General features: G+C 43.4%; 1 protein-coding gene across 1 annotated transcript; it reads right to left on the bottom strand.

Annotated features, from left to right (window-relative positions):
* Positions 1-4240: 4240 nt before the first annotated feature.
* On the bottom strand, positions 4241-5123 carry LOC133389694 (class I histocompatibility antigen, F10 alpha chain-like). Its single transcript, XM_061637722.1, has one exon. It carries the CDS (start codon positions 5121-5123, stop codon positions 4323-4325), a length of 801 nt encoding a protein of 266 aa, XP_061493706.1. The 3' UTR covers positions 4241-4322.
* Between the last annotated feature and the right edge of the window lie 5593 nt (positions 5124-10716).

Raw genomic sequence — 10716 nt, 5'->3', positions numbered from 1 at the left:
CAAAAAGCAGATCTCACCTCTAGTGCTAGCCATCACTGGCTACAATATAATGCTTCCTACAAGCCTCATTTCAGTGGGGGAGGGGCCCTGTGGGCACCATGGAAGGACTCTGCAGGTGCAGGTGCACCCCTAGGTGTCACATTGGTGACCCCAGTCTACTACTGCCATACTTTGAAAAATCCAGCAAATTGAAGGTTTCAAACTTCATTATTGTTGGAGCAAGAGCAGAAAAAATTGTGGTGTCCTCTGAAGTCTGCAAGTTAGCCACAGCTTTTAATATATACATTATTCATTTTTTATCAGACAGACAGCAAAATAAGTTATATAGAGTGCATGAGTCACTGTGTTGATATTTTATATTGCAAACAAATTGTGTTTGATGCATTGTATTATAGAGGGGAAATAGACCGGTGAAGCTGTGCTTCCAAAATATAATAGATTTTTCCAAAATAAATAGTAGTGTCTCATGAATAAACCTTATCAACAAACAGCTTGAAGCATGTATTGGGCAACAGTATTAGACGATTAAGGAATTTAGTCACTTGATCCTCTTTATGAAGTGGTTTTTATTGGCATGCTTTACAGTCAGGATAATAAAACATCACTGAATAAAATCTTCAGCCTCCCACTTCCCTGTAAATATGATTGCAGTCCTTTGTTTCCAAATGTTCAAGTACCTCAGGTGCAGAGTTCCTTCCGTCTCACAAAGGGACCAAGCCTGTTTGTGCCCTAGAATCTGATATCTTGCATCAAACCAACTGCTGAGCTCAATTTGGAATCTAGCTGGGGCAGGGGGGATGAGTGAGTTAGAGAGTTTGCCTATTATTACACATCAAGTGTGTTTCTTTCTGCTCTTATGGCTATATGATTAAGGTGCTGATCTCGGTAGCAAGCAACCTGGATTCTAGTATTCAATCCAAAAATATTTTTACTGGTAAACACTCAAAATATCCACAGAGAAACCAAAATTATGCAAGCAAATATGGGACACAATGCCCATCACCTGATTCTTACTGCATTGCTCTTTTCTCACTGAGCTGCCAGTCAGCCAGTCCCTGTGTTATCCATATTCCCTCTCTATTGTAGTGGACATTCTTCCTCGTCTATCAGTCCCCATCCAAATCCCTCACAAGGTTCTGTGCATCTGGGGGTTCTACATGTACTGTAGCTCTCTGTCTCGCTAGATTGTGATAAACTTTGGTTGGTAGGCTCTGTGGACTGAGCCTGGAAACCCAATTTTGTATTGTGTGGCATGGGTTCTGTGACATCATTCTGATCTTCTGGACCTCCCTACTCTTTGATATGTGCTTTCCATCCTGGCACCCACATGCATGCCCCACCTATCTTTCTCTCGAAGTGAATGCTGACCATGCTGTGTGTGCATGCCTGCCATCAACCAAGGCTTCCCTAAGGGGCTGGTGCCTTGGTTGATGGCAGGCATGCATGCACGCACAGCGCAGCCAGCATTCACTTCAAGGGAAAAGTAGGTGGGGCATGCTGGCAGGTGTTGCGGGCCTGCACTGTGCCTGGGAACTCCCTCTCTGCGATCTGCAGCAGGGTTGGGAACCAAAGCTGTCGCAGATTACAGAAGGGAGCGCTACCCACCCACCCTAAGGAAGGGCCCTTCAGGGGCCCTCAGCCAGGGCCCAACCTGGCCACCCTCTGGTGCTGACCCTGGCAGGAACATACCACAGAATTTTATCCTCAGGTAGGCTGATCCTATAGTATAGGCATTCTCTATACCAGCAGTGGAGAATCTCCATCCCTTGAGTTTAATTAGGCCTGCCAGGCCTCCCTATTTGGCCCACAAGACTGTATTAGACAAGCCATACTCTCATGCCCCATACCTGATATTATATATGAGATCAGGTGTGAGGCAAGTAAAGATACAGCTGAGCCAAAAGGGGGTTTGTAGGCATTGCTGATGAGCTGAATGATGGTACCTGCAAAGTCTCCTGCACAAAGCTCTGCATGTGGCAACAATCAGCTGATGGTTGGGGTTTACATTGTCCTGTGCAAAGCACTCTGTAAGCTCTGACAATCAGCTGATCACTGGGGCTCCATGCACTGCACTATGCAAGCACCAAAGATCAGCTGATTTGTCATGGCTTCAGTGCACACTGCTATGAGTCCACACCAGTGTTCTGCTTTGGAACATAGTTTGGACTCTATGCTGTTTCGGAAGCAAAGTCAAATGCACAAAAATAGCAACAGAAACACCAAAAGCCATTCCAGCTTACCAGACAACTCCAACACCACCCACCAAGAATGGAAGGCAGGGCCAGCACCAGAGGGTGACCAGGTCAGGCCTTGGCTAAGGGGCCCCTGACGGCCCCTCCTTAGGGTGGGTGGGTAGCGCTCCCTTCTGCAATCCATGGCAGCATCAGCTCCCAACCCTCCCAGGCACCCCCTACTACCCCCACAATGCCTGCCTGCATGCCCCACCTACCTTTCCCTTTAATAAAATGCTGGCTGTGCTGGGGCGTATGCCTGCCATCAACCAAGAAGGCTGCTGAGGCTTCCCTAAGGGGCTAATGCCCCTGCCGCCATCTTGGTTGATGGCAGGCATGCACACGCATAGGGTGGGCAGGCGTGCTGGTGCCAGGGCCTGGAGCTGTCTGGTGCCCAAGGGTGCCCGCAGGCCTGGTGCCAGCCCTGGTTCCTGTGAAAGCTTGTTTTGTATTTCATGTTCTATTTTTAGTTCCTAGTATAGTATTTTGTATAGGATGGTAGAAAACAGCATTAAACCTACAAAATTATGCACATTTAAGAGTATGTTGCATTCAACTCAGTGGGAACAGTATGCCTGCACATGTCTTGACCACTAGCATTTGTTGCTGTGGTATGTGTGTATGTGTGTGTCATTTGAATGTGTTAGCATGCACTCAACTCAACGCAATCCTAGTCAAGTTAACTTGGAAGTAACCCACTTCATGCTAGGAGAATGTGTTTGGGATTGCAGATAGCAACCTTACAGTATAGTTCTGTATACACAATGATTCCCATAAAAGAACAGTATTTCTATAGCTTCATATTAAAATGAACTTTCTCATCCATTCTCCTGTTAAAACTCCTTCATTTATCCACCTATTAAAGGTCTTCCTCCGCAGCTGATCATTTGACAGCTTTTTACATTCAATTGATTCTAGTTATGGAATGTTTTGCTGTCCTGCTCAGCACTGAGTTCTGTTTGCTATCTGCTCCACTGCCTCCCAGACAACTTTTATATCTATATCTATATATAAAAATCCAAGGGCTTACAGCAATTAAAGTACGGTGAACCCTTAAATAAAACAATGTTTTTGTTTCTTTTTAGCAAATGTAACATGGTTGATAAGTATTTAGATGAATCTAGGATTATGAGAGTGCAGAGAGGTAAGACGGGCCTTGAGGATTTGAAACAATAAGATTGTGTTGAAATAAGGGTTTTAGAAATTAGAATTATGTTTTTGGAAGTGAGTGGTCACAAATGAGCCAGTTTAAGAATGAAGAGCTTATTTTACAACTGAAGCCAAAATCCCTTTGGATTTTATTAGGATCAAAAATAAGTTTGAGTCATTTTGAGCTGTGTTTCCCCAAAACCTTAAATCAGTAGCACAAACAGGGATGAGAGCACAAAAAGGGGGGGCTGCTTTTTTTGTTCTTTATTATGTCTGAAAGCCTTATTGAAGCCTTACCCCCCAAGTCCTGCTGAACTATAATTCTCTGCACTTAGACCTTCCTGTGTGTAGGGATGGGGGAGAAATTTGATTCAGATTGCACTTAAAGATGAACTTATCTAATTTGCACTTTCCAAAAAAATGCAAACCAAAACATAGCCATCCTTCAAAATTCACATTTCTTTGAATGTTGTAATGCAGTTGTCCAGCCAAATAATGTTTACAAAAAGATAAACTAGCATAGTGTGAATATAAGCACATATATTAGTGAAAATAGCATACAACAATGCATTACATTAGGCAAAAGTGCATTAAAATGTATGTAAGAGAATTTTGCACTAAAAGGCGCATTAATTTTCATGGGGACCTTTGAAAATGTGGAGGAATGAACTTATTTATTTATTTTATTTATTTATTTATTAGGCTTATATCCCGCCCGACTAGCGATAGCTCTCTGGGCGGTGAACAGCAAAAAAGTACAATAAATACAGTAAGAAAAACAATACAGTGCAAAAATCCAATTAAGTTATAGTAAGTTAAAAAGTACAGTTAAAATGCTTTGGGAAAGAGGAAGAGGATCCATTCTTACTCTCTCGCCTCTCGCACTGGGAGCCCTGCTGTCTGCGTTGTGCTGACATTGTTGGTCATACTGCTTTGGGGCTCCTAGATGGCCAGGTTGCTCCCCTTGCTGGAGTTGTCAGCCCCTTGGTTGTCAGACCCTTGGCCACTTGTTGGCACTTCTTTGAATCCTGACTGCCATTTTCTGTACAACATGATCCCAGCAATTGCAGCTGCTCCCAGCAGGATGGCCCCCAGAACACACCCAATAATGGGTGCTATGTTGGAGGCAGGCTCCTCCCAGGCCACATCCAGAGGCTCCTTTAGGCCGTCATGCTCCACATGACACTGATAAAGGTCCCTGTCCTTTGGGTTGATCTGGATGCCAACCAAGGCATGGTAAATCCCGTCTGAGTTGGGGGCGACGAGGCCATGGAAGGTGCCCTCCTCCCAGACCTTCCCGTCCTTCCTCCAGTTAGCATCGATCTCCTTGGGGTAGAAGCCGTGGGCTCGGCAGACGAGGGTCTCCATGCCATCTGAGTGCGCCTGGCGCGTCACCTTCACCACTGGTGGCTCTGTCCTCTGCAGAACCTCCTTCCCATAGTGCAGGTAACCCTCCAGCCACTCAATGCATTCCTCCTCCAGGGAGGCCTTCCAGTGCTGGATAAAAGCCCTGTCTCTATCCCACGACCTCTTGGTCACTTGGGCCTCCGGCTGGGCCGCCGTCCAGGTGAGGGTCTCCTTGTCGAGGCTGAGGAAGTCCCTCCCGTTGTAGCTGTGCTGGATATACCCTCCTCTGTGCCCCTCTGGGCCCACCTCACAGCCGTAAATGGTCTGCCAGGTGTGAATCCCATTGCCCTCCAGGGAAGGAGTTTCTGCCTTCCTCTTCCTCCTCCTCCATCCCATCCACCATCAAGGATCTGTTCCCTGGAAGGAGGAAAAGCACAGCAGGTTGCCCAGGAGGAAGAAGAGGGCAGCCACAAGTGGGAACTTAAGCTCGGAAAAATGAGAAATTGAGAGAAACCAAATTGACATATTAGCCCATTAGCCTACCTGTGTGTACTGTTTTGCAGTTTAATGAAGGCTGAGGCAGCTACCCTTCCCTTTCTGCTCCCCCACCCTTATTGCTGCTGCTAGAAAGTGGGTTTGAGTGAAAGGGTGTACAGGGAAGGTTGTGTATGGATGGCAGCAACACATTTAGAAATGGGATGGGTCTAAGTTTTCAGACAGTCTTCAGGGGGAAAAAAGTTCAAGGTTTTCAATTTGAGATGATAAGAGATTACCCATCTCTAATTTGTAACTCATACTCATTAAGCTCATCTGGCATCCATATGAGAAAAAAATCTGAGTCTGTTGGCTGAGTCTGACATATGTGGTAATGCAGGGCCAGATTAAGCTGAGGAGGGCCCCTAGGCTGATTCTGAGCCGCCCGCCGTCCCGTCCCATCCCATCTCCACCACTTCACCTACCTTTCCGCTTTTTTGCAGCTGCATGCATTGTGCGCACAGGTTTGCCATCAATCAAGATGGCAGCAGAGGCTTCAGCCCCTTAGGGAAACCTTGGCCGCCATCTTGATTGATGGCAAACCACAAAAAACAGCGGAGAAACAGGTAAGTGAAGTGGGGGGATGGCGGGCAGTTCGGAAGCTCTTGTCCCACGATCGCGGGCCCCCAAGAGCTCCGGGCCCCTAGGCTTCAGCCTACTAAGCCTAATGGATAATCCAGCCCTGTGGTAATGTATCTATGGCAGGCATGAGGCCACAATCAGAGTAGTTAGAGGCTAAGATGCTGATCAGATACCATTTGTCTCCACAAAAGATTTTTGGTCTTGTTTACCCCACCTCCTCACCACGCTCAGTTTGCAAATGCTCTAAGGATGACCTTTGAAAGGGTGGTAATACAAAACAGTGCTGTAGCAATGTGCTTGACCCCCCTGAAACACACAGAGCTGTCAGTAACCTCATACTTCCTTTTCTAGTGTTGGACTGTGCCTTAGAATCAATTTAAAGAGGCTTTCCAAAGGATTCACTACATCCCATTTCCCTTGCCCTGTACTTTGATCTGAAACGCTTGCAATAAAAGCAACAATAAAACAGTCAGTGGTACTGTTCTTACGCTTCCCTAGTTTTACTCAAACTTAGATAGTAAAATTGCAGTTGGGAATTCACATTACAGTTTTGTTGGCCCTATATGTTTCTTTGTCTCTGAGATATGATGACTTCAGAGAAAGAGGCCTACATCTTAAAAGGGCAAAGCAACACCAATTCAGACTAAGCAAAAGGTGTTCGAAAGAAGCTATGCTGTCAGAAGAAAAGCCAATATGCTTAGTATCTAACTGTCAAAATAGAGCCATTACTTGAATTGGATTAGTCCAAAGCTCTATCTATTTCAGCATCATGTTTCCCACAGTGGCCACCCAGTTGCCTCTGAGAAGCCCCAAATGCAGGACATGAGGCCAATAGACCTCTTCTGCTGTTATTCCCTAGCAATTAGTATTTGGAGTCATGCTGCCTCTGATCCTGAAGGTACTATACTGACATCATGACTAGTAGTCAGTGATAACCTTATCCTCCATGAATTTGTCTAATCCCCTTTTAAAGCAGTCTCTGAGTCAGCATCACCACATCTTGTAGTAGTAATTTCACACAACTCTACCATGATTCCCTCTTACTCTCTCCTCCCCTCAGCTAAAAGGTCCCAAGTATTGTAATCTTTCCTCCCAGAGGAGTGCTTCCAACCTCCTGGTCATTTTGGTCACCACTTTCTGCACTTTTGGAATATTATCTAGCATATTTGTTATTCTGAGATTTGTTTTCTATTTGATATTAGACACTTTGGGCTTCCGTTAGGAAGGAAAAGAAATGAAACAAAATGTGGTATATCCTTATTGTTATTATATAGCACATTATTTATATATATAAATTCCCACCTGCCTTGTCCCACCCTCCAGCCCTGGAAGCCTTCAAACACAACTTCTTTCAGAAGACTTTCTGGCCCTTTGGGTTGAGCTATGGGGGTTCGGGGGATGGAAGAGATTTTTGTATCAGTTTGGGGGTTAGCTTTAAATATTTTTGCTTTGGCTTTGTTGTTGAGCTTTATGCTCATTTATGCTTTGATGTATATATATATATATATATATCTTAATGTAGTGATTATACTTTTTATTATGTGTTGTGCTATGGACTATTTGTGTGAACTGCTTTGAGCACATGTGTATTTGTGGAAAATGTGGTATATAAATAAATGTAATAATAATAATAATATAAAATAACACAAAGTGTTACACTATTCCATTAACCCAACTTCCTGCTGCATATGATAGATCTATTCTTCCAATTTTGCACAAGTACACACATGCATTCACACACACACTTCCCCTGAGGCCACCCCTACCAAAACTATGGTTAAAATATGATATGAACCAGACCAGTGACAAAGTCCAACATTCAGTCCTCCACTGAATCATACCTCTTTTATGTAAGGACAAGCACCTACTTATTTATTATGCTCTTTTTTAAAAAAAATATATTTACAAATCAAAGCTCGCTAGGGTAAATTTTAGTTTTAGTATTACTCTGTCTTTTCTTAATTCTTAATCATATTTGTCTGTGTTCTAACAGTTCATTAAGAGCTTAGTTTAGCTTCTGGTAGAAAAATGTTAGGTTACAAGGCAATAACAAGCATGATCTTTTGTTGATAAAAGAATCCAGACTCTTGGACAAAGCCTGTTTGCTTTAGGGAAACTTGTCCTAAGCACACCACTCTCTCACAGGAAGGGCTCTGAGCTTTGTGGTTACAGACCTCCAAAGTAGCTACACCAATTTTTCTTTTCTGCCTTTGTAATTTCTTTTAGGTATTTTCCCCATAAAGTTGTTTAATTTTGTTTGCCTTCAGGGTTCTTTTCTCACTCGCAAATAAGAACCTTGATAGATACTATTTTAACACAACCAGCTATGAAAGATGTGGCAGATGCCACTAAGGGGAAAACACTACCTTTGGGATCTTAATAGATGATATTTCATGGTCTTTAGACCTACATGAGCAAGGCAAGGTATATTTTATGCCTTTTGATCCTGATCCAATCCAATCAATAATAGTACAATACAGAGGTTTTGGAAAAACATATAACAATAGGATGTAGATGTAGTTCCCCTATAACATGTTTGTACAGTCAAGCAAAAGAGTACACTGGACTGCCTTCAAGTCGATCCCGACTTATGGTGACACTATGAGTAGGGCTTTCATGGTAGGCGGTATTCAGAGGTGGTTTACTATTGTCTTCCTCTGAGGCTGAGAGGCAGTGAAAGAGCATAATAGATAAACTGGGTCAACGATGTCAACACTTTTAATACCCCATGGCCATGCTTAAAACAATATACAGCATAATGCCTGCCTGAATTAAGTGAATAAAACTGGGCTGAATTTATGAATTTTAAGACAACTCTTATATGACACATCTAATTCTGTGAGTTACAGGAGTTCAAGTTCTCTAACCAGGTTGTGGAGAATCAACTTGTTTGAACCTTTTTCATCCCAGCTGACAGCTCATGCTTCAAATCTGGTTAAACCAGACAGTCAATCCTAGCCTCCCATTTTGTCTGGTACTGTTTTCCCACTCAGTGTTCCAGACTGTGGGGCGGGGGGTAACCTAAGCCTGGTGCCAAAGCCCTACTGACCCACATAGAAAGAGCCAAGGATGCAAGTACTACACACTATGTCACATCTATCAGGTGAAAGATAAATGCAATCAGGTCCCAAAAGCCAAAACATTCAGTGATAATGGCTTGAGGTAGAATGATGATGCTTCCATGATGGGACATATATAAATAAATAAATAAATTTGCCAATATTGCAGCTGACTTTCTTAAAAATAAAAGAAATGTACTTTTACAGGGTCAGTAACTGCAAAGGGTTCAATGTAGAGTGGGTCTGAACTGGTGACCCAGCAAAATTACAAGCAGGAATTTAGGCCATATAGTACTGCCACCCATTTATAATCATGAGGTTGTGCTTTAAAAATAACAAAATGTGTGTGTGAGAGACAGACAGACAGAGACAGACAGACGGAGGGAGGCCACATTCACACCATACACTTATTCCACTATTATTCTACTTTAAACAGTCAAGTCTTTCCCCAAAGGATCCTGGGAAGTGTAGTTTGTGAAGGGTGGTGAGAGTTGTTAGGAGACTCCTATTCTCCTCCTAGAGCTACAATTGTCAGAGTTCTTTGGGAAGAGGGTCTGACTGTTAAACCATGTTAAACCACTTGAGTCTAGGCACTGTAGCTCTGTGAGAGGAATAGAGGCCTCCTAATAGTTCTCAACACCTTTAACAAGCTACAGTTTTAGGCTGCAATCCTAAGGCAGGGTGGAGGAAGAAGCAAAGATGAACCTCTTGAAGAAGGTCTGTCAGGTTCATGTGAGGAGGGCAGAAGTAAGGGCAGAAGAGCACTCTTGCGCCCCTCCATCTTTGTCTATCTTTGTTGTTTTGTTGTATTTTGATGATTTCCCTTCCACTGGAAACAATAGAAGGGAAATAAATTATTCCAGTTCCAGGACAGGCGTAGTTGTGTCCAGCCCAGTGGTTAGTTAGTTATTTAGTTAGGTCATTAGTTAGCTATTGCATTAGTATCCTGCCTTTCCTCCAAGGAGCTCAAGGTAGCATACATGTTTCTCCCCCTCTTCATTTTACCCTCACAACAATCCTGTGAGGTGGGTTAGGCTGAGAGGCAGGTCACCACCGAGCTTCATGGCTGAGTGGCAATTCAAACCCTGGTCTCGCAGGTCCTAGTCCAACATCCTTGCACTTTGCCACACACTGATATGTCAGAAAACTTGGATCCTTTGGATCCGAGCCTTCCCTTGGTCTGTCTCAGGCATACCTAGAAATGTGGAGGCCCAGGAAAAAGAAAAATTCAGGGGAATTGCCCCCATTTTTCTGTCCCCTTATTTCCCCAGAAATCCAGAAAATTCAGGACCCCATTTTCCATTTTTTCCCCTGGGCCTTCACATCACTAGGCATATGTTTGGGCCATACCAGTGTCATAGCTCGTGAGTGTGAGTGGTGGATTTGTTTTGTATATACATTAGGGGGAGTGCTTTAATGGGAATCTAGAGTGAGAGGCCAGAATGCAGTTTGAGATCAAAGCCATCTGTTGTTGATTGAAGAGTGGCTCCCTGAAAGGCTGATAAAGAAGTGATTTTTTGAGCACCTGATACAATCAAACTGATATGAAATGCATGCACCTGTATGTATTTTAACCTCCATACATTTTTGTGCACTTTATAGTATAGATTTATTCACTGCTATGTATTTTATAACATATGACCGAACTACTAGGAATTATGGGTACTTTACATTTTTAGCCTCTATGAAAAATGTTACACACTTCCGTTAGTTTTTGTGCCATTTGGTACAGTACTGTTATGTTGTGGCTGCTGGAATGCTTATTATATTTGTCATTAATTTATGTGTTTTAATGAATGATCATTTGTTTGACT

Source organism: Rhineura floridana, chromosome 7, assembly GCF_030035675.1.
Source record: "Rhineura floridana isolate rRhiFlo1 chromosome 7, rRhiFlo1.hap2, whole genome shotgun sequence".
Taxonomy (NCBI): Eukaryota; Metazoa; Chordata; class Lepidosauria; order Squamata; family Rhineuridae; genus Rhineura; species Rhineura floridana.
Note: the sequence above shows the minus strand (reverse complement) of the source record. Positions and strands in the feature narration are given on the sequence as shown.

Coding starts and splice junctions, on each gene's coding strand:
- LOC133389694 (XM_061637722.1), bottom strand. CDS start 5,123: ATGGGATGGAGGAGGAGGAAGAGGAAGGCAGAAACTCCTTCCCTGGAG.